Source organism: Plectrocnemia conspersa, unplaced genomic scaffold (assembly GCF_051122295.1).
Source record: "Plectrocnemia conspersa isolate PC_06_02 unplaced genomic scaffold, ASM5112229v1 ptg000002l, whole genome shotgun sequence".
NCBI classification, from domain to species: domain Eukaryota; kingdom Metazoa; phylum Arthropoda; class Insecta; order Trichoptera; family Polycentropodidae; genus Plectrocnemia; species Plectrocnemia conspersa.
Window position 1 is genome coordinate 20,072,933 of NW_028277166.1, and position 24,784 is coordinate 20,097,716.

At 30.9% G+C, this 24,784-nt stretch overlaps 2 protein-coding genes across 4 annotated transcripts in view; one reads left to right on the top strand and one right to left on the bottom strand.

Annotated features, from left to right (window-relative positions):
* LOC148237996 (6-phosphofructo-2-kinase/fructose-2,6-bisphosphatase 2-like) overlaps window positions 1-20,095 on the top strand; it is a 33,721-nt gene extending 13,626 nt beyond the window's left edge. The window contains exons 1-9 of one of the 2 annotated variants that reach the window (XM_088181668.1): window positions 10,672-11,169; window positions 15,050-15,175; window positions 15,591-15,751; window positions 15,860-15,994; window positions 16,064-16,321; window positions 16,394-16,612; window positions 16,693-16,927; window positions 17,008-17,135; window positions 18,745-20,095. In XM_088181668.1, coding sequence (XP_088037794.1) covers window positions 11,112-11,169; window positions 15,050-15,175; window positions 15,591-15,751; window positions 15,860-15,994; window positions 16,064-16,321; window positions 16,394-16,612; window positions 16,693-16,927; window positions 17,008-17,135; window positions 18,745-18,816 — 1,392 coding nt within the window. In that variant the 5' untranslated portion in view covers window positions 10,672-11,111 and the 3' untranslated portion in view covers window positions 18,817-20,095. Of the gene's footprint in view, window positions 1-10,671; window positions 11,170-15,049; window positions 15,176-15,590; window positions 15,752-15,859; window positions 15,995-16,063; window positions 16,322-16,393; window positions 16,613-16,692; window positions 16,928-17,007; window positions 17,136-18,744 lie in introns of those variants that run through there. The other variant, XM_088181667.1, reaches the window with a different exon arrangement.
* LOC148237997 (4-vinylanisole receptor-like) lies at window positions 19,288-24,040 on the bottom strand. 2 transcript variants are annotated; one of them, XM_088181670.1, is made up of 9 exons: window positions 22,521-24,040; window positions 22,341-22,455; window positions 21,649-21,853; window positions 21,509-21,592; window positions 21,338-21,437; window positions 21,175-21,276; window positions 20,955-21,098; window positions 20,766-20,875; window positions 19,288-20,342 (listed from the first exon to the last, which is right to left on the bottom strand). In XM_088181670.1, the coding sequence occupies exons 1-8, from the start codon at window positions 22,614-22,616 to the stop codon at window positions 20,813-20,815; spliced, it is 909 nt and encodes a 302-aa protein (XP_088037796.1). In that variant the 5' UTR covers window positions 22,617-24,040; the 3' UTR covers window positions 19,288-20,342; window positions 20,766-20,812. The 2 variants fall into 2 exon arrangements, with proteins under 2 accessions (XP_088037796.1, XP_088037795.1); XM_088181669.1 differs by having other exon boundaries at window positions 20,943-21,098.
* Between the last annotated feature and the right edge of the window lie 744 nt (window positions 24,041-24,784).

Genomic DNA, 24,784 nt, shown 5'->3' on the forward strand with positions numbered 1-24,784 from the left:
TCTTGCTGGAATCGGATGGTAGCGTGGTTTGTACTTGGAAATATTTCCCAGTAGAAGTCCATTAATATGGACTCAAACGTTAAAATATAAATGTCACTATTCGTACTAGCCTCGTAAGTGTAAAGGTTTCCTACCGCTGCTGCTGCCATGCAACCCTAGACCATAACGCTTCCGCCACTATATTTGACTTTGGGTACTACGCATTCCGACTCGTTGACGCACGTGTACTACAAAAATTAAAAAATATTTAAAAATGATTGCTTTGGAAATTTTAAAATAAATTAAGTTTTTATTATATTTATATATTAAAGTTAGATTCATCGAGCCAAATTATCGATACAATTAGCATATTTCTATATATATTTATTACGTAACAATATGAAACACATACAAGACATAAATTTAAGGAAAATGTACAAAATGCAAGTAGTTTTGGAAGATGAAAGTTTTAATACATGTTATATTGACAAAATTGACAAACCAACTGATAAACAAAGAAAAAAAATGTGCAGATGTGACTGAAATATTGCATTTGAGAATATATCTAATACGTTTTTGACTACAAAACACATGTTTTGTGGTTTGGCGGCGAAACTATTGCTTTACTTCACCAGTACCTACTTAGATGCTGGATCGTAAAACTCAAAGAACTTTTTTGTATTTTTAATAGTAATTCAATTTGTAAATGCTTTCTTGTTGCCGGGCTTTTTTAGCTATGTAATATTTTATTAGGACACGATCACAAAACTAACTTAAATTTATTTTCTTAAATATACATTTGTATTATTTTAAATTAAGGATATTTCTAAAGTGTTTCGCAGGCCGGATAGAATTTTGGCGTAGGGCGCCATTTGTTATCTTCGTTAATTTGTCAATAGATATGATAAATAGTTAATCGCGTTAGGGCGACATATATAAATTTTCGCCCCAAAAAGTAGTGAATGCAAAAAAAATTGTGCTTGATTAGAATAATTTGTAGATAGAACAAGTGTCTAAAATTACACCACGATAATACTCAGTCACATACAGCATCAACGATTGTAAAGTAAGACTTTCTTAATTATCCAATAAATAATGTTTAGTAGTAGTGATCATTAGAAATTTAATTGTCTTCTCGTAAGACTGATCAATATCAGACAGAATTACGTAATAAATTTAAAACTACGTACTTACGCTGGCGAGTTCACTTTCTTTTCAGCGTCAGGGCGGAACGGTTCTTCAAAGCACTTGCCAATTCTAAAATTCTTTTTAAACGAATTTGGCACCCGCCTCAGGCGCAGAACACCCAAGACTCGACTGGAGATTTTCTTCTCCTTCATGAATGAAAAGAGCAGCTTTTTCCTTCTTGTTTCTTTTTCACTTTCGTTATTTTCGTCGCGTCGTAGACTGTATAAATGACGCTAGATACAACTGTTGTCGCTTTAACATTGCACGCGTATATTTTTTTCGCGGCGCTCGAATTCTTATGGCAGCTCTTCAAGGGCGCTTAAAAATAATACGCGCAACGGGGAACCACAGTTTCGTCTTTGACGCTCCAGTGTCAATGATTCCGCAACTCTTCGATGGAATATTATGCAAGGGTCCATGTCTCGCAAAGCATGCAATGCTGCAGCGTCCATGTGACGTACGATGTGAAATTGTTTGTCTCGATGAGTCATTACGATGATCGACTAGTGGCGCAATTACTTTAGTCGGCGTCTGCTATTTCTTCTCCTTTATCTTGACATATTAACGATCATCTTCTAATTGACAATGATTAGTCGGGCACGGTCAAGGCCGGCGCCAGACGTTTTTTTGTATTGTTTGATCGGAGTACGTACATAGTCACGTGTGCTACCACATGCCAAATTATTACGATTTTAGTACGGGGCTGGAGTGTATCGAGAAGAACCAATGAAATTTCTCCTTTATCAAACGTAAATTTGATTGTGTAAGGGTTCAAGTTCAAGTTTGGCTGAACAAAACATTGATGAAATCGGCATTTGGGGACACCCAAGAGTTGCACAATAACCACGCAGACTTTCAAAAGCTATCACTTAACACAACATCAAAATTCTAGCTTCGAGACATACATATATACTAATCGCATTGAATAATCATTGTACGTATTCTTTGTAATTATGTATGTATGGGTTGAAAAAAATATCACTATTGGCTCTTAATTGGTATTTTTCAAACATTAATTCAAGATTTATCGAAGTACCGGTATAAAATACGTGACACGTGCTTACGTTATCAATCGATCACGAATCATTCAAAAATAACTCGGTAGAATTACTGTCGGACGAGAATCTCTGGATGGATTCCTAAGACTCGCCAATTCGACTTATTGACAGACGTGGAACCGGAAACCAATGCAACTTGATTTCGACACCGTCACCCGACACTGACACACGCATTTATGTTATACATAAATATTTATGTAATGTCCTGTATAACAGCTGTTTGCTGCAAAATCACATAATTTGGCTATAAACCCCTTTGGTGATATCTGAAACTGGAAAAAATAAGAGGGTAACATGTTTCTAGTTATTTACAGGAGTATGATTTTATTTTACATGGATATACCATAGTGATACCGTACAACCACAAACGATACGTCATATTCAGGATACTAAATAGAGTAAGGACGCTTGCTTCTAAATACATGTCTGTCTATTATTGCAATTATATATAATTTTTGTTTTCGCCCATATTTTTGCCTCCCGTCTGCTGTATATTCAACTGTATATTGTGAGCGGCGTCGTGGTTCATGTGATTGAGACCAAAGCAGCTGACTCTCGAGGTCGGTCGACGAACATTTTTGTTACTGTATTGGTCTATCCAAAGCTTGAGTTATTAAATAGTTGTTTGCTCCTGTCTCAGCGGCGAGAATGATCTGATTTTGTACTCTAAATCCGAACCCTTTTATAGTCGACTTTCAGCAACAATATTGCACAATCTCACCGTTGTTTTTCACGATTTTGGCTCCCTTGCATCCAAATAACACGTCCCAAATTTACCGTGTTATTTGGGGGTCTACTGTATATTTAATTATGTCGATGTTTCGGACGAAATAGATATTAAAAATAAAATAGATTTTGCTTTCAATTGCCTTCAATAATAAAATCCACTATTTATAGCTATGTTTTTTTATACAAAAATATATTAGATCATAAAATACTACGTGACAACAAAGATGTGAGTTATTTCACTAAATTTAAATTCATTCCACGTCGAATAGAAAACGTTCATCTAAATTCGAGCACGTACTGAAAAATCTTTTAAAACGAATACGCAGGTATTAACGTTCTTATCAATACGTAATTTCTTGAATCCAGCGAATACTGAGCGATAAACACTCGGGGTCATCTAGGCCGTTTTCGCGCGATTGCGTCAAACATTTTTGCAACGAGGATATGCAATATTTACAGAAGATATGGTGCATATGTACCTACATGACCATGTGCACTATTGACTTTGAAGAAGTTGATCATCGAGGTTCCACGGATGTCTGAACGTGCTAAACGACACGAAAGTAACGAACCTAATGTATGAATTTCCCACCGACGTGACGGATACGAGTCACCGCGGAAAATTTGATTGCTCGGTTACTAAGTATATTTTCGTCACGTTTGCCTAATTCTAAAATGGTTTGTTTTTAACGAAATGCTGATGAATGAACTTTGGAGCTTGCGCAAATGCCCAAAAATAACGATAATGAAGACCGGATTTTGAATGATGATCTGTGAGCTTTAGACCTTTGCATGTAAATAACGACAACAGCCGGTCCCATCGATTTTCAATTTGTATAATGAGTGAAAATTGATGCTTGATATTGTAAAGCAAGGCTTTTCAAAGATGCATATGTACAGGTGAATTTTATTGTTCAACAAGTACGGTAGCTCTCGATCGATATTATTATTTTATGGATGTGACTATTTCCACCTACAGTTGGTACGAACTATTGGATATTTGCACCTGTATGGATTCAGGGTAAAAATTGTCTTACGTTGGTATTGTTGTGTTTAATACTCAAATACAGTAATTTGCACAAACTCGCTTATTCATGTAGCAAGTATATATTTGCAATTAAATTTTTAAATCAAGACGTTTTTTAAAATGTTGTTCTAAAATGTATATGAAACTCAATTTTACAGTTAAAATTACATTCATATTAATGAAAATATAACTTTACTGTAACAGTTGCGAAACGTTCATTTGCTGTTCAAACCCAAACCGAATAAATCTAATTAAGTAAAACAACTATACTTTGTTTTATAACTTTTAGTAGGTTAGGTTTGGGTTTGAACAGTAAATGAACGTTTCGCAACTGTTACAGTAAAGTTATATTTTCAATAGTATGATTTTATTTTTACTAATTAGGCCAGTTAAAATGTATTAAACAATTGAATTGGCAAATAGCCAATAATTCCTTCCTACAGTAAGTGCCAATAGACACATCCTTATTTTATTTCATACTTCCAGTTTTCTATTTTTTAAATTGATTTAGTTCATATTTCTTAATTTTTTATGCGATGCACTAAATCATAATTTTTAAAACTAATTGCATATTATTGTGTATGTATTATATATGTATGATATTTTATGAATTTTATGGTATGTGTATGTTATAATATATCTGATGTGTCTATAAACGAAATGAATTTATTATCGTGAATATCTTATAACTTTTATAACAGGATGAAAGTTAATAGATCGTGCCAAGTCTCTATACTTTATTAGATTTACTGCTTTGTTATAAAATCGTAATTAAGAGGGACAAAGAATAACTCTGTTACTTGTAAGACAATAATATCAAGAATCACTGAAAACCAAATATTTTCTTTAATATTTATCAAAATTTGCACTTGATGAATTTGTGTAGTAATTCAAATTCTACTTCTAACTTAAGATTATTACCGTTATATTTTATTAAATAAAAATTAGCGTAGACCTAACGTGAGCATAAATTATTGACTACCTTTCAACATCGCCAAGAGTTACGTTGTCACTAGTGGGTCCCTTCCGGGAAATCCCAGGAATTTTATAATTTTTGTAACCCCCACTCCCGAGATTCACTTTTAACATCGACACATTTATGTCGATTATTTATATATTGATGATATTATTCTGTTATGTATCTCAACTCATATAAACAAGGTCAAGTTTCAAATTTTATTGCTGTTTTATTGCTTGTCCACACAGAATTCTTAAATCAACATTTTTAAATCCTAATTAACTCGATGTAAAAATACTCAACTTTTATGAAACGATATGGATCTCATATATATTTATAAAAATAATAGAAATTATGAAATTAAATTAAGAATGTGCTAATCAAACACAATTTTAAGTATGCAGTCAGTATAAAATACGGAGACAGGTTAAATGCTTTTTTTATTGATAAAACATATTCGTGTTTGCTTGTTAAATTTTGTTTTTAATTTTTTTAAATAAAAAATAAATAATATATTTTTTTATTTATTTCAGTAAAAATACTTAAAGTTTCCGAAACTATGAATTTCCAATCCTGACTCCCGGGATTGAAAACATCCCCCGGAACAGCACCCACTAGTTGTCACGTTTTCCAAATCCCTTTGCCCTTAACTATCTTCGAGCAGGGATGGAGAATTTCGATACACATCGCCAAAGTTTGCAAAGGTGCGCGTGTCACTTCAATCATTTATTGCCAATTCGCGTTCTGTATGATACGATAGTTCGTAGCGTCTTTAAATATGGTTCCATTATCTTAAATCCGATTGAAGTGAAGTACTTTTTGTTGTTGGAGAGAATTCAAATAAAATTTTGAGATATCTCTACAAGAGGAATAACTGGTCGTATCCGTATTTATATCCTAGTGCTTTAGGATACAATTTATTGCGTTGCGTCTACTGTTGCTCAGTTGCTAAGGGGTGGCGTAGACAACCCGTAAATGCTCGGTGGCTTTAGAGTGTTCTAGAGTCGCAATTGCGTCCCTTATTCTTGTCCGTTGTGGCCAGGTCGTCAGCGCTTGATAACGTTCCTCATGCACAAGCTTGTCAAACACAAGGTTGTTTTCGGTAATAGCTTTGAGAAGCTAGTAAAATTTATGTGGAGTGGTGATCATCTATTTTAGGTGTGCACCATAACGGTTTTTTATTTTTTTTTATTTTATGAGTTTGTCTAATGGCCATCATGGCGCATTGGGATACTTGTCAAGTCATAATTGTAATTAAAAATAAATACAGTACAATAAATTAAAAAGGCATGTAATAACGTAGTCTTTAAAGTCTGGACTGACTCAATGACCATGGGTTCGGGTCCCTGCAACAGTCTCGAGTTTTTATTTATAGAAAATCGTTTATATTAAAAACCAGCTCTAGCTGTAAAGTGATATATATTGACTGTAAATTATAATACATAATAGTTTGTAATTTATTATTTAAATGCCATTTTCAGTCTAGTAGTTAATATTTACTTATATGTATTTTTATGTCTAGCTGAGTTTTCCAGTTAGTACTAATGTGTTTAATTGTGCTTACGCCCGCCAGGTTACAACGGAAGATAAAAAAATATATTAAAATTTGTGCTATCTACTTTTGGTCTAGAGCTAAATGTTAAAATAGTAAATTTTATGTAACAGATTGAGATTTAGAAATTTAGGACAAGTTTTGAGTTCAATCGGGCTTGATATCTACAATATTTATATTAATTAAAACGATTAATACTATTTCTATAGGCCTTCTGCAAACTTTGTAAGAGTATTTTGAAAATTTTCGCTTATACGTCTCAAATTTAATTATAATATTTTAAAATGTACAAAACGCTATGACCGACAGTAATTATAATCTTATTTATATTTTTGTTTTTTTAAACATTTCACTAATAACGCAGTAATGAATAAAGAATTGTTACACTAATAATAATAAAAGCAAGGCTATGAGCGCAAAGCGCGATATTACGAGCGCGTAAGATACTGCCGGAATGCCTAGTATATATTATTATTCGCGTATATCTAATGGATCGATTAATTTAATATACAGATATTTTGTTTTAAATTTTGATATTTAAATTTAAGAAAGTTTTTGACCATGTAGCGAGAATATTTTATTTAGAAATTAATATTTTTTAATAAAACCATAGGGTTTTTATTTAATATTTTATAGGTAGTAGTGTAGGTTACTGCTGTGACTTAATTTCTTGTTTTATAGAAGCAAATATATGACATATAATAAAGAACGAACTTAACACATTCGTTGCCATAAACGGTTTACTTAATAAAAAAATGATATGTGCCTTTTTTAATTATAGATATTCATACTTTCTATATTTTTTTATATATACAGCGATCTAACTTATACATTTTTGATCCATAGTAGAAGCATCAGCTGAAAAGTGAACGCGTTGACAGACGCGATGCGTCCGCAGCCTTCAGCTCGTCTAACCGAAATAGACGAACTTTGGGTCTATTATTTGCCACTACTAGACATTGGTGTTGCCGCCGGTGAACGTTGATGTTACTCTCTGGCGAAGGTTGAACAATGTTTGGTAAACAAGTCGTTTCATTGGCTTCAATGCCGGAGAAACGAGGGCCGATAGTGTGAGATCTCGGAAGTTGACAGCGGCGATTATAGCATCTTTTTCAGTAGAGACAACAGTGATAAAGTCTGGGTCTGAGATTGCGCTTTCTATTTGCCAGTCAATGAGATGAATTGTGAGATTGGGGAAAATCCAGTAAAGATTGAGATTTATGTGAGTTAAATCCTTTGTATGTCTGAATAATCATTGGTGTTTATTTTATAAAATGTAGGGGTTTGGCGCACACTGATAACATTGTTATCATAATATAGGCATGTTATTACAAAAACAGGACCTATAGCTTAACTTAGCAAACTTTGTGACGGATAGAGTTCAATATAATACAAGAGCAGGGTCTTTATGAGTAACTACAAATATTTTCATTCAAATCGGTTTGATTTAATAAAATGTATTAAAAATTACACGGTTTATGATAGGTTTTTTTAAAAGTGGTTTCTCTCTGGTTTCTTATATGTATTATTGGATTTAACTGTAAGTCGAATTTTGCTTAAATCTTGACGTATCAGAGTAAGTTGTTAAGTATTTTTATATGTTTCCTTAGACAAAGCTTAAATTAATGGGAGGAAAGGCTAATTAGAACTAGTAGCCACACTGTTAAACTTCTGTACAATCCTTTTAAGGAAGCAAGCAACTTTCGGGTGGTCATTTGTAGGCGACCATCCAGCGACGATATCACCCGTGTTTTTGTTTGCTTGTACCTACTAGAAGTTAATTATATTATTAATTATTTTTTAATTTATATAAGTGGATCGCCGGTTTAAAAAGTTTTGAAAACACTACTTTATGAAATATATGTGTGTAATTAATTTATGAAAGTTTGGCTTCGATGTTGTGGCAGATGTTTCTTCCCATATTATAATAATATCTATATCAGCTTAGTAATATAATATTTATCAAAGCAGGCACGAATAGATTGAAAGTATCGAAAATAAGTAAAATATTACGTAAGCAAATCTTTCCAAATAATTTACTATTACATTTTGTAATGAAATTTTTTTCATTAAAAATATCATTTTATAATATTATATAATACAAAGCAATATCTATTTTAAAATATATTTGTATATTTTATGACTGGTGATATCTAATTTATCATATTACGAAAATATATATCCTTAATCACATGTCAACATTTACCCGATCGATTGGATAGGTAGTAGATATTAATATTTTAACCTTATCTTCCACACTGCGTTAATAAAACAGTCAAATCGATCAAAAACCCGGGAAAGTATCAAATTAATCCTCCTATCTCTGATATTTCAAAATCGATTACGGATTTTGGAGATTAAGATACTTTATCTAACTCACATACTCAATACAATGTTATTAAGCAGTAATTAATAAACAGCAAGTAAAAAGATTATATGTGATATAATCATTTGATAAAGACTGTTTTTTTAAATTATTATTGACTTTACGTTTATCTTCCATAAGCATCTCTTGTGATGTAACTGTCATATACATATATGTATAATGAATTGTAATACAGTAAATATGTATTACCAGTGAAGTTATATTTTCAGTGGCGTTTCAGTGAAATCATATTCGAATACATTTTCACCGGTAGATAGCGAAAATATAATTTAACTGATAGGTGATAGTGAAATTATATGCTGCTCTAAAATATTTATCAACTTGAATTTGACAGTTTCAAAATGTTCATTTGCTGTTCAAACCCAAACGTAACTTAAACAAATTAACGAAACCCAACTTGACGTTATGAAAGTTCTAAAACTAACTATGGATTTTGAACTTTGATTAGGTTAATTAGCGTAGGTAGCATTTTATCGAAAAACGAGACCTCATAATTCTGTGAATATATTTATGTGGAAATCATCCGTTGCAGTAAATTTATAAATCCATTGTTTGTGATATATTTTAACTAGCTGAATAAAAATTTAACTTTACTGGTAATACAAATTCACTGTCTTACATATTTTAATTTTAATATGAACACCATGACTTGAAAAGTTCTTCAAATGCGCCATTATACAAATAATAACTATAAAATTAAATATTAAAGAAAAACAGTATAAACATATTACAATGGTAATCGCCTGTCAGGCGCGCACTTGACCTAGCGAGCGATAAGAGGAAGGTTCAGATAATGTATAATAATATAAGAACCAATTTACTTCCATTTGAACGTTTATGGGACGTATTTATATAAATTAAATAAATTTGATTTATTTGCGTATATCAGTTAGAGACTATCTTATAGATATTATTTAAAATACATATACAAATATAAAACAACATCTATATCAACAAAATCAATAACATTTACTTTAATGTGGCCAATCTCTCTTTATCTAGTATTTTATCAAGTTTTTATATTTTGGTCTTAAGTGTTTTTCTACATACCATGATGATGGCTGTATAAGATTAACGCAATTTTAATTATTACATTACAGTTTAATCATGGGTATAGTTTAATTAAAGTTACTACGTTAAGATTAAAATATTTATAAGCCATAAAGTGACTTATATGATTATTTTCAAGTGAAATAAGTCATAGCAGCGCTGTCCAACTTCTTTTAGTCTTTTAGTCACAATGTTTACACCTTAAGCTGTAATAATTTTGTATAATTTTTAAAATATATATCATAGATTTCCAAACATGGATTTTAGTCTTGCGTACTTACTAGTAGTTGTTGATTATGTTTACCTGCTTTTAAAGCACTGGTTTACACTTTTTATATTGCAACGGAAGATTAACAATTAATTAATATATAAAGGGTATTTGTTCAAATGACGGAATTATGTACCTAGTATCCACTACAAACACAGTTATATTTTCGTTTAAGAATTCGTGCGGTACCCATATTTATTTTTTCTAAAACTTTTTGATGTTCTTCACTTATTCTTTTGCAGTAATTTTTAGAATTTATAAATATTTTAGAAACGTAATTCCAGTTTTAAGATCTATTTTTTTTGTCACTTACTACCTTACAGTTTTACTATCCTTATTTTTTATTTAAATAAATAATATTATTTTGATAATTAAAAATAATTTATATTAAAGTGGCATTATTTTAAAATAATTGTCCCTTATTGATTTTCCCCTTAAACGTCATGTTTGTTTTTTCTTAGAATTTTACCCACTGGCAACCCTGAACTGTCAGTGACGTTTCTCCACGTGAAACTCGCTCGTGTATGTTTCATGACTTCACAATAATACACATTCCGCTCTATTCGACTACAACAATTAACTCGTCTAGTTCATCAGTTAGAAACTCGTTTGGCTATTTGGAAAAAAAAACAAACTCGTTTCGCTCGCTTAATTACTGCAATATTCGCCAACAACTAGCCATTTGACTTTTGCACAGTCGCTCGACAGTCTCTGTGCTCGCGTGACGTCGTATTATTATTTACATATCTATTCTGTAACTCATACGTGGCGTTTTTAGCCACGATCGAAGCTATCTGTAAAAATTTACTCCGCATGATGGGGTCATACGTTATCTGAGAGAGAGGTACGGACGCGTGATAACTGCACATCTCTTGTGTCGGAGGCTAAGTAGTTTGCATTTCCCCATTGCACAAACATGGAAAAGGAAGTGCTCGGATCGAACTATGCGAACCGTCAGTTTTGCTGCCTGCCAGGTAATTTTTGGACTTTTAGTTCGTTTTCTCTGTTTTTTTTTTTTAGCATATGACGCTTATCTTTTTTTATGACTAAATGTTATCAATTAATGTAGTCAGGTTATCGTTGTTTTTGTATTCGTTATGTAATTAGATATATAAATATGTCTTTTTAAATAGCGAATATAACGTGATTGTGAAATTACTTAACACTATTATTTTTTGTATTTCTTTTATATGAATTGCCTGGAAACGTTATTTAAGACAGCGATGTAGATAACTGATGGTGTTTTAAACGTCTATGTAGATGACATAGATTTGGTAGTGAGATTACGTGAATTCTGCGTGTCTATGTTTTTTTGCACTGACTCTAGAAAAAAATAAGAGAAGTATTATACCTGGTAGAAAATCACTTTATGACTCACTGAAAATATAATTTTATAATTTGTTATCTTAATCAGCGCCGTAGAGTTGCTGTTCTTTTAAAATCTTGGTTGAACTCATGGCTACTCTCTAGTGCTTACTTGGTTTTCAAACAGATCGGAAGATTAAGTAGTTTGCTATTCTCTAAAAATAATGATAAGGGCATAAATAGAATTTGCAACAGAATTCCATTTATAAAAAAAGTGTTTCCAATCAGCGAAATGGACTGCATAAATTCTTACCTTATGCACAAAGAAGTTTATAACTATTTGTCACTTTTGATTATATTTTTTCGTCAATTAAATTTATTTAAATTAAAAAAGATTGATTTATAAATTAGAAAAATATTGAGTTACCGATCGTGTGATTCTTAGTAATTAAGTTGAATCTATAAAAAAGGATGTGGATTGAGAAGAAACGTTTTTGTGCAATTCAGATGTAAATAAAAAAAAATATGAGGGATAGATTACTAAATTTAATCAAACATATATTTATACCTTGGCTTGTGTTGTTTGAGTTACGAGATTTTTTCATTTTACTGTTCTTTGTTGGAGAATATGACCATATTCATATTCCCCAACAAAGATTTATTATTTTATTATATTTACTTTTCTCATTTATGTATCATCATTTCGAATAAAAATATTGATTACAGAGTATGTAATCAATATTTATTATAATTTTAGCTTATATTTCTTTTAAATAAATGGGTGATATCCAGATTTTCGTTTGGTTTAGTTTACATTAGACGAGGGCAAATTTTTTTCTTTTGAAATCTGGATTATGGAACAAGTAAAGTCTATGGTTACTACTAAATACTTTCTTTTAACAGAGTCACTTTGAGGTCTATCTATTTCGTCAATAATCATAAGTGGAAATGAGATGACAACTTTGGGTGAACACCTCATCAATTTGCCTTAAAGTAGAAGATGCGGAAGAAAAATTTTACCACATTTTTTTTATGTTGAAATAGTAAAGATATAAGCTATCAAATTCAATAATTTTTCAATTGTTAACATTTACAGTCCATCCAAGATATGAACGCTCATCGTCACAGTATTGGTGAGAAAATATAATAAGGTGACCATGTGAAATTACAAGTGCAATTAATTTTTACTTTTTTAATTTAATTTGTTGAGGAAAGTGTAAAATATCACTTTCTAACTTATTTTGTTTATTTATATACATATTTAACTCTAAAACATGGTAGCAGTTTTGGAATCACTCTCCAGGTTGAATATCTGTTTAATATAATATTTTAAAAATACCAATAGAATATTACAGGAATTGTTTTATTGATTACAAAATTACACAACATGACAATAATTTATAATAAAAATATATCACATTATAATTTTTTATTCAATTTCCAACGTATGGTCACCCTACCCTTAAAACAGCCCTGATTTAGTATTGGTAACGTTCTTCTATCGGTGTAAACAAATTCGCGGAAAACTGTATATGTATGCATGCATGCGTACACGCACCCTTATTTCCAACACAATGATGATGAGCGCTAACATCTTGGATGAACTATATATGTATAGCGATAACAATTTTAAGACGTCCGCACGCTGCGAGTGTCGGAATAACAATGAAGTAAGTGGAACGTATATGACAACTTTGCTTGGCACAATCATACCAATGAAATACCGTTGTGAAATATGAAATAATCCTCAAAGTTACTCTGTTAAATGAAACGAAATATAGCTATGTATTTTTATATACATCAGAAATATTTTTGCATATCTTTATTGTCTCTGCATGTACAGTTTTCACTTTTTTCTGTATTTCTTTCGAATTTCTTTTCTATAAAATTCTACATCAAGCTCATCAAGTTCAATAGAAAAACATATATATCGCAATTATGGGAGAAGAGATAATTCAGAGATCAGAGATGCCATCTAGAGAAACACCATCGCCAGCCCCCAATCTAATGTCTTTCACAGTAATACCTGTGATAAACCACCAATCTGATCCCAATGGAGACATTTTACAATATTTCGAATATTTTTTCGATACCGAATTAATTACTCCAAACAAATAAATGTGCCAAAAAAAGGCGTGGAAGACCCAAAATATGTTCTAGTAGAAGTCAAGGAATTTGGAAGCTAGTAAAAATCGCAGAAATGCGCATTTTCTTCGCTATATGGCTTCCGGAGTATCACTATTCATCTCAGCGACCCCGAAAACTATAGGTTGGACACACCAATATTGTTCGTTTTTGACAGTTAATTTTTCTCTACTTCTCACTTCCCATGCCAATGTGGGGTTAACTTAAATGGCTTCCAGAGTGTCACTAGTCCTCTTAACGACTCCGAAAACTATGGATTCGACACCAATATCGGTTTTTACATGTCATCCACCACGCCTTTAAGGGCTTAACCCCCACAGTATTTTTTACAGATCATAAGTTATATGTGTACCAAGTTTGGTTGAAATCGCTCCAGGCGTTCCGTAGTTATGCCGGAACATACACACATTTATATATATACTCATTTTTGAAAAACTACTTTGACTGGGAACAGGTTAAAAGTAGTCCGAGCTATTATGAATCGGCGCAAGTGTGCATAGTGTGCACCGGTAACGTAATCTACCTAAAATGGTAGACCCGTTCATTTGTTTTATTCCCTGTCCCTTTTTCTTATCTACTAGTGGCATTTTTATAACACAATTTGTTTCTGGACACTATTTTATTGCCAAATATGACGTCTACTTTAGCAAATTCCTTTTGTCGGTGTTATTTTGTGAAATACTTTTTCCTTTTTGGTGCAGTTTTTTTATGACGTTATTCGGTTCGATGTTTTAATGCATTCTTTTGGTGGCTCTGTTATTTAAATGCTTTTATTGCCAATGCACTTAGCAGGTTTGGCTTTTGTACCATATTCTTTGTTGTCGACGTCGACGTACATTGTCTGCAAGTATGTTATTGATATTTTCTTATGGTGTCAATGTACAATACTATCGATAATATAGTTTTAATGCACGGTGATAATAATATTGTATTTTTAAATTTAAGTTATTTTTACATATGAAAAAATACTAATATTTAAATATTTATTATTTCACCCGTGATTATCTTTATTGGTTGTACGTGGATCTAGGTGTTTATTATATTAATTTTTCTGCTGTAATAACGATAAAAAATAATAGAACAATTGTGGTTCTATATTTTCTCATTTTAATCAAAATCAATTTATTTGATTTGATATTATCACACCGCAAGAATATGAACATGCTAACATAGAAATTAACTAGTACACTATCGAATGTGTTAATAGCTTCGTTGTTACCAAAAATGTCTAAAAAACGTATTTCATTTTAACTGACTGAGTAAAATCATAATGTGTATAAAATATTGTTAGGTTCGATACAAAAATTATGAATATTTCTCTCGATAACTCAATATCATAATTTTTTTACCTAATCATGAGCTATATTTAATATATGATTTAAGTTTAACATAATAATGTTTCAGGGGAACGTGCGAACAATGTCAACATACCACACGTCATCGCCATGGTTGGGCTGCCGGCCAGGGGCAAGACTTATATATCTAAAAAACTATCACGATACCTAAACTGGATAGGCTTCAACACTAGAGGTAATAATCATATCATTAAAATCACTATATTACAGATATTGTAATATTATTTTTGATTTGTACTAGTTTAACTAGTAAATTTGTCAAAATTTCCGTAATATGTCGTTGACATTATTTTTTTGTAATCCATCTAATTTTCTATAAGATTAACGACAGCTTTCTATTTCTTTAGATACTTTTCCACACTGAGTTATATGACGTCTTTAACTATAAATAGCCACTTTAAATTGTTTCTAAAGAATTGTAGTATCTTCTTTAGATATATTTTCGAATTATATTAATTTTAACTAGTGTGGTGATACTTTAGTCTTTATATACATATTTTCGTTAGCTTTGTAATTGATTTTTTAGTCATTGTGGTACAAAATCATTTCATAGAGATCATAAAATAATTTTTGAATTATTTATTTTTCAGTTTTCAACCTTGGTGAATATCGGCGGCATATGACAACTGCTTATAAGAGTCATGAATTTTTCCGTCACGACAATAAAGAAGCTATGGCCATACGGCAGCAATGTGCCATTGAAGCATTGGATGATGTTTGTAGATGGTTGGAAAGCGGTGGTGAAATTGCAGTAAGTTATATCTTGTGTATTGATACGAAAAACAAATTTAACCGAGACATAATTAGTTTTAAAACTATTTTGGTGCCTCACGATTAATAATATATAATTACCTTCAAGGTGTTTGATGCGACAAATTCCACGATGGAGAGAAGAGAAATGATTAGAAGCATAGTAGTAGAAAAGATGGGTTTCAAGTTGTTTTTCGTCGAGTCCATATGCAATGACCCAGAAATCATAGAACAAAATATCATGGTGAGTGATTGAGCGGTAAATTCGGGGCGTCATTTTCTCTCTTGTGTTATTATCATTTTTTGTCCACAGGAAGTAAAAGTTAGCAGTCCAGATTATGAAAACGTCAACATGGAAACAGTTTTGAACGATTTCCTGCTACGGATTGAGCACTATAGGGAAAAATACGAGACGTTGGACGAAGTTAAAGAGAAGGGATTATCTTTTATGAAAATATACAACACGGGCGAGAAGGTCATCGTTCAAAAGCACGAAGGACACATACAATCCAGAATTGTGTATTATTTAATGAATATACATATAGTTCCTAGAACAATCTATTTGACAAGGGTGAGAGTTTTTTATCGGCTGTTGTATGTTATAATTTTGTTTTTATATATAATTTTGAAATTTATTTTGTAGCACGGGGAAAGTGAGCAAAACTTAGAGGGAAGAATCGGTGGTGATTCTTCTTTGTCTTCACGTGGGAGACGATATGCGGCTGCGTTAGCTAATTATATTAGTCAACAGAGAATTCCCGGACTTAGGGTATGGACAAGTTGGTTGCGACGTAGCATTCAAACTGTCCATTCTGTCTCTGCTCCTCAAGAACGATGGAAGGCTTTGAATGAGATTGACGCCGTTAGTATATTTTTATTTATGTACTTTGAGCTACTAATAAAGTTTTCCAATTTTATCTTACAATATTTTTGGAATTTCAGGGAATATGCGAAGAAATGACTTATGCTGAAATTAACGAGAAATATCCAGAAGATTTCAAAGCGCGTGATCAAAACAAATTTGCGTATCGGTATCCGAGAGGAGAGAGTTATGAGGACTTGGTAGCTAGATTAGAACCTGTAATTATGGAATTAGAACGTCAAGGGAATGTCTTGGTGGTTAGCCATCAGGCTGTGATGCGTTGCTTGTTAGCCTATTTCCTAGATAAATCGGCAGGTCAATATAAGCTTTATCTTATCAAATATTTCCTTTGATTTTTTGTTGCGAGTGTTCGAAGTATTCGTGTTTGATTTCAGACGAACTACCCTATCTTCATGTACCGCTGCACACCATAATCAAATTAACACCAGTTGCGTACGGCTGCAGAGTTGAACATGTAAATCTGCCAATCGAAGCGGTAGACACGCATAGACCTAAGCCAAATGTAAGTTTCAATACATATTATACCATTGAGAATTGAGGGAATGTCTAAAGTCTCTTTTAGTCCTTGATCATTTGATTAATTTTAGGCGGACTCAAACTTTTTGTTATTGTCTAACACAGATCTTATAAGACTCTGGCAAGTAAATATAATGACGTAAGATTGTTTCTAAATCGGTAAAATTAGCAATCTCGTTATTCTATGGAATGCGTAATCTGGGGATGCAGTGTTTGATATCTGTTCTACCACCGACCCTTGTCTTTATTATATTAAGGCCTAATGGTTTTAGTGTACTTTTTTGGAGATATCAATGGACGTTTGCTCGAATACACAAAATTGCTTATTTGTTTACAGCGTTTCTTATAAAGTCTAAAGGTCAAAAATCAATTAGTTTTAATAGTCCTTTGAACGAGTCTATTGCAACTACTTTCGATATTTATAGGCGCGGTCTACAGCAATTGTGTAACCTTGATTAATTCTATGCCGTTGCGTGTTTTAACAGGGTTGAAGTCTAAAGGGGCTACAACAAAATATAAATAAAAAATTGTTTGTCTTTTGAAGTTTCTTTTTTTAAAAATGGTTTTTGAATTTACTGATGAATTTCAAAGCTTTTTACTTATGAATCTAAAAATGTTATCTTATCTTTTTTTATATTTTTCATTAATTTTAAATTTATGTTTTTATGTGTAGGTAATACTTCAAAACACCTTTAAATAGTTTGAAAAAAATTATAAATTTATTTAAATTCTGATCATGTAATATTTATTCTGGTCACTTATATTCTAATCAATGTATTCTGACATCTTAATATAAATTTTGACCCATGTAATACAAATTCTGACCCGAAAAATACGAGCTTTAAATTATTAACTGAACTAACCCAACCGGTGAATATCAATAAAATATGCAAAAATGCCCTTTATCTCATTTATAATTCATCATGTTGAGAATAGCAAGAAAATAGTTTGAATATTTATTATCAACAAGCAAATACTAAAAATATATTTAAAATATCAGAATGAATCTAAAATAAATTTTAAATCCAAAAAGTTGAGGGTCCGGTACTTACACATATTCACTAGCTGTGGTACCTCACGACAGTGAGGTACCGACAACTTTAATACACTTTTAGTTTCATATAAAATATGATGATTTTGAGGGTTATGCGTTTTTTTGCACGCCACTGTATATATACTAGTCTGTTCATTTAGTTTGTAAAATGTCTTGAAGATTGAAGTGGACTTCTAAGGGTTGTACGAGTTCAGCTGAGCTCTAATTTATTCTAAGTTGAAGCGAATCGGAATGTTAGTTCTGGATGAAGTGATTCAGCTCAGTCGTGTTCTGACTTATATACCCTTCACAATTGAGGGAAGCTTCTTTCTGTTCTGGATCATCTGGCCAATCTGATAATTCAGGATGGAATCAGACTATTTGTTACTATCTAAAACATATCTTGTTAGACTGTATGTGATTAGAAATTCGTTAAAATCGGCAACATAATTCTATGGAATGTGAAATCTGGGCTCCATTATCCAGCAAAAAAAATATTGTACAGTGGTATACCGTATGTTCTTAAAAATGCATATTTATGTATTTTTTTTTATGATTTCAGGACACTGTGGATGCGAATGCAGTTAAGCTTTCATGCAACGGTGAAAATAGCAACACAACAGAAGTTAAATGATGTTTATTTTGTTTAGAAAACAAAATTCTATCACTGAAGATCTTATCTTGAAATGGTTATCGACTTTTTAAACTTCAGTGAAATTGAACTTTCTATTATTAAAATTGTCATGTTCATTAAACTTAATGGGTGTTATTATACATTTTTGTATAATATATTTATATATAAATATATAATGAGATTTAATATTAATGTATCTGTGTATTTCCTGATATTTTAAATAAACAGGGAGCAAAAATTTAAATGTTACATTATAAATATGTTAAGTTCAAATACTGAAACTGATCAATGAACGCAAAACAATTGGAATTTAGAGATAAAGTCACAATAGAAATGTTAATGTCAAAACTTTATTTGAAGTGTCATTTTAAAAATGCCGTTAAAGTGAATGATCATAACACTTTCATCATCCTGTGACACTCTTTAAAAACGGATTTTAAGCCAAATTTTTACTGTGGACGTTTCTCTATAGCAACTTGTTTTTTATACTCATCGTCTGTGGTTTTGGTCTTTGACTTTAACATAGACGGTTGACTGTGAATGTCTGTATGAATTTGTTTCAAGTTTGTTTTTATATGTGATGATTTTTTTATATTTTTAATTATTTTTAAATAGAGTCTTGTTTATTTTACTTATTTAATTTAGAAAATTACCAAGTTATCGATTTTATGAAGGTTTGTGAGTGGACCATTTTAGTAAAATTTTGCTACTTACTGTGTAAAATGAAATAGTTTATTTAGCATATTGACAGATATTATGCGCGCCAGGGGACTCTGTATTAGAGTTGAAGTTGGGTAGTAAATATGTATGCGTATATATTTTTCCACCTCGTATAAGTCTCAGTGAGACGTAACCGAAAGACTTGACTACTTAACACTTTGCTTCGTATTACATTGTAATTAAAACACAATCGCTGGACTCGTGAATTAGCTGAAGATATATTTTAATAATGGTAAATTATGGTTTCTGATATAAATTTTAGAGGTAACATATCTTTGCTGTATTCACTGTATATGCCTTAAATTAGACTATTTTGTAATATTTGTTGGAGCCACTTAAATTATTTTGTTGTATAGTTTTAATGGTTATATACTTATTTTTTGTGATTCCATATTACTTTTAGCTGCTCGTGTATATGCGACGATATTTCGAAGCATTTCCAAAAAAAATTTATTGCTCAATGTTGTATTACCATGAAATTGGGTTTTTGTGGTTATATAAAAAAACTGTAAGCTCTCATATTATAATTTTGTAATAAATTCCTTTTATTGTATTAAAATTGTATTTTTATCAACAAATCTATAGCTATATAATTTTTTATTCACTGGATCGAATAAAGCAGTGTGATGCTGAAGACCTTCTAACTAAAAAGTGCTTAAATTTGTATGACTTATTTTTCTTTATAATAATAGAACACAAATAATGTATTGTACATGATACAAAGAGAAAATCCTGAAATTTTTAAACATCTTGAAAATTATTTCTGCTTTTTTTTTAGAAATAACTTGGATGCTTTTGCCATGTTCCTAAAAATAAAAAATATATTTAGTTGTATCCATCTGAAATTAACAAAAATTCTTTAGCATATTCTTAAGGTAATCGATTAAACACAAACTGAGCTTATTAGAACTTATTCTTCCAATAGCTTTATATCATAAATAAGATACTTTATTATTGTCTATAGTAGATAGTCACCCTGAAGAAATTCATACAAAACACTATATAGGCAGAGATTGACCATACAGATTAATTGATCAAAATAAACATTTTCTTTATATGTTGAAGATGTTTGCAGCAAACATATAAAAGGGTTTGCAAGTCTTTACACTCACTTATTAATAAAGAGTTTAGTGAAAGTATTTGTATTTCAATGGTCATTGAAGTTGAATTGTAAGTAATACTTTTATCAGAGTATTGTTTTTTTCAATATTATGTAATAATTAACTTACTATATATTCTTATAAATTAATTGTTGAAACATCTAATAATTGATTTCTTATTCTGGATCTGTTAGAAGACGCCGTAATAAAGCCATCGTTGAATAGGATTTACTGAGTATCTAAAATGTGTAATTTTATATCAGTAAAATAATTATATAATTAAAGTAAGTATTGAATTATTCATACTTCAGTAAATACTTTTAGAGAAAGAGGAAAAAAATTCCCAACGCTGATGTAAATAGGAACTTTAGATCGTTCCACGATAGTAATTAAATATCTTTGTTGCTCTTTGTTGAAATTTATCCATTGACAATCATAGACATCGTTTCTTAAATTGCTACTCTAAAATAAATTAAATAATATATTTAAGTTGAGAGTGTATATCATTTATTTATGAATAGAACTGAAAAATATTTACATCAATAATTATATTGTTTGCATACCAACAGTACATGAGAATTTCTGTTAAAACAAATATAAAAAAATTAAAAATGCCTATATATAGAGCGTTGAAGTTATGCTGAAATTCAATTAGATTTATTAAGATATGTCTTTTTTGGATATATTTAATTTAATCTTACAGTTAAAAGTAAAATGCCAGAACAACATAATGCCAGAACACTGAAGAATAATTGTAGCAATAACATTCCAGAAAATATGTAATTAAAATCTTTTATAATTCTGAAATAGTTATAAAAATATTTACAATAGAAACTAATAATATATAATACTCACATTATATGTAAATATACTTAATTATATATTGATGATGTACGATGCAATTTTTAATAGAATTGTCCAAATCTTCTTTGCAATTGGAATTTAAACCTAATTCTCTGAAATTTGTATTATAATGTATCTATTCATGATAAAATAAGAAAATCTTCTGTACCTTAAAGCTGATCTCAAAATATTAATTTGAGCAGAGATGTGTATCATAAATGTTACACAAAATAAATCAGTGCTTATAAGCTGTACGCCAAAGATGATAATATTGCTAATTTTATAAAATAATTTTAGATGTACTAGAAATGGTGTATTTGTATTCCATGGTACCCAAGCTCTAAATGGAAACTTATCGTCAAAGTGATGAATGTCTGAAAATATATATATAATATAAAATAGTTAACAGGGTAAAAAAAAAGCTGAAACGTGATTTGTCCTGGGCTTTAAAGAGCCGAATATAAAATACACGCGACTAGAGTCAAACTCACGTCAGACTCAAACAGTTCGAGTTAAACTCACGTCCACCCTGGTTACTTGAGACAACAAGCTAACCCACGCATTTGAATCAGCTTGTTTACTCCACTCCTAAGACGCAAATGAGAGACCTTCGTATATCAACCAGTCTTCGAAGTTTACACTACTCTAAAACTTCTTATAAGAACGGCCACATATTAACTCTGCATCAACAACATGAATTTAAAAATTTTGATATTTTGTACAATGGTGATATATAGAATTAAAAACAAAGTGCATTATTTTGCCCTTTTCTATTAAATTAGTTATACCTTAAAACTTATATACTATTAATATAATAGTAAATATTTCTTTTAAGTATATTATACATATAAATTGACTCACCTTTAAGTGCAGTAATTGTCCATAATGAAGCCGTTGACAAGACAATTAAGATTAGATATTTAATAAATTTTTTGGTTTTGATTTTGCTTTGAGAAATTAACTGTAGAGACATAGCCTAAAAATGCGTGTAATATAATATTAATATTAATAAATATAATGTTTTATAATTACAGATTTTACCTTAAGCGATGGAGTATTGTTTGCCGAAGAAACGCTATTCATAGTGTGGTTCATTTTGTGTATCAAGGAAATAATTTTGCGCTTATTAATGATCATATTTAAATACTAAAAAATATGTGAAATCTTAAAATCTTGGTTAATTTTAAAATTCAATAGTTTAGGGATATTACTTTAATTGCGCCAGAAACATGACACGATGTTATGCAGAAATTTTGTATTACGATCTCCAAGCATTCTGAAAATTTGATTGAATCTACTATTTCATAGATTGGATACGAAAAGAAAATCATAATTGCTAATATCAAAGAATATATATAGTAACAGTAAACAAAAAACCAGTGATAATTCATATCCAATGTCCAAAATCCAACTATGCGAAGTAGCTTTTCGTTTAAACAAAAAAGATTTTCATTACTTTTATCGTATGTTCTTATTATTGCCATCTTTGAGCGTTAAATGAAAATTAGATCGAAGAAAAACATTTATATAGTGGGTTGAACATATTAAAAATTCACATGGTAATTGTTTGATTGATAGATAAATTGCGATCAAATAATAAAAATTCATGATACCGAAGAGTGTGACACGATAATTAGTTTTGTATGAAAGATAAATGGCAATGTTTTTTTCGTTGGATGTATTTTTAATATACCTAGACATTTTTTAATGTAAGATCATTAATAATTTTTGGATCGTGGAGTTAATTATGATAATGTCCTAGCAGGATTATAATTTTAATTATTTTTGTGTAACAATTGAAATCGTCCACTTACAATTTTGATAGTTTATGTTATGATACACTTGAAGTTCTATTTCGTATCTGCGTCCGATAGATCCAGTTATATTTGAAACGGATGCAGCTCTGGATTCTAGATGTCAAGCTGGATCAGGGGATGTGAAGAGAGAAGCGGCCGCTTCTTTATCTTCGTTCGAGCTTAGTGGGTCCACAAGTTGAGAGTTTTTAAAGTTTTTGACGTTGCACGTGGAAGTGATCTTTGGGTTCTGTAAATTAATATTACACAGAGTCCCTCCAGAAGAAGATTTTATGCCCTCCTACTTTCACTGCAACGGCCAATAACTCGTCTGCGTGTAGCTGTTGCGTGCGGGGTCCAAACGGTCGTTTTTGAAAACAGATTACATCCGTTTAGGTTCAGAAGTTATTGTAATGTGTTCTGGGCAACAATAATAAGATAATTCTCGGTTGTTCCATAGTCGGGAGCGAAGTGGGGAAGGTATCAAGTATGCTGTGTTTCGTATATGTATTCTTTTAGAGTTGTAGGAAGTTCTTAGTCCTTCCTGTTCTCAAACAACTGGCTAATATGATGATTCAGGGGCGGAAACAGACTATTTGCTATTGTCTATTAAACGTCTAGTTAAAATACCATTTGCCTAACGATGAAGCTTTTATAAAGAACTTATGACAAATTTCGCCGCACGATCACGGAGCGTTCCTATCAAGTATAATAAGGGAAGTAGGGCTATGATTCTATAGACTATGGGGCCGGTCGGAGTGAAAAAACAGATGGTAAGGAATTAATAATCTTTCTTATAAAATATATAGCCAAAGACGTAAGAGTATTAAAGAAACATAATATGCGGTAAAATATAGCATTCACTTAAAATAAAAATTCAATAATTTATCTGACTTTTAAAATATTTTATTAAACAAGTTACACCAATACAAAATTATATAACACGACACAATATTTTATTAATATATAGCTATATAAAAAAAAATGTATTTGCTATCAACACTTATTTAAAGTATTTACTTTTTTTCGACAAAATTTCATTAATGGTGTAATTTATATTTTACAACAGATAAACAAATATTACATGCAAGTACTCAAGTAGGTATGTAACATTTCCAAACTATTGTGAATATATCAGAGTTCGTGTTAAAGAAAAGATTCAGTTCTATACTATTGTGAATATATCAGAGTTAGTGTTAAAGAAAAGATTCAGTTCTATACTATAATCGACGGGTTTGTGAAGGGATATTCATCAATTTCACCATTTTGAGAGTTTGTAATAGAAGTATTATTAGTAAGTTCACTTAACGTATCTAAATCGTTTTTACATTTTTTCAGCGTATCAATAATTTCGATCCCGGTTTTGTCGACCGTGTGCTGTATGCTTTCCAGCAATTGTGCTTCAATACAGCTCATTGTGCTAGATTCCCTCTTTCTTTTATTGGATAAAGTTTCTGATATTTTTGCATTTTTTGAATTATTAAGCATATCAATTAGTTTTTTTAAGATTTC

Bases quoted from the DNA above. Each gene is read 5' to 3' on its own strand.
- LOC148237997 (XM_088181669.1), bottom strand. From the start codon at position 22,616: ATGATCATTAATAAGCGCAAAATTATTTCCTTGATACACAAAATGAAC. The intron at 21,593-21,648 runs GTACAGAAGATT...TACAAATTTCAG, and splicing joins ATTTTGAGATCAGCTTTAAG to AGAATTAGGTTTAAATTCCA. The intron at 20,876-20,942 runs GTATGAATAATT...TACACATTTTAG, and splicing joins CTCTAAAAGTATTTACTGAA to ATACTCAGTAAATCCTATTC.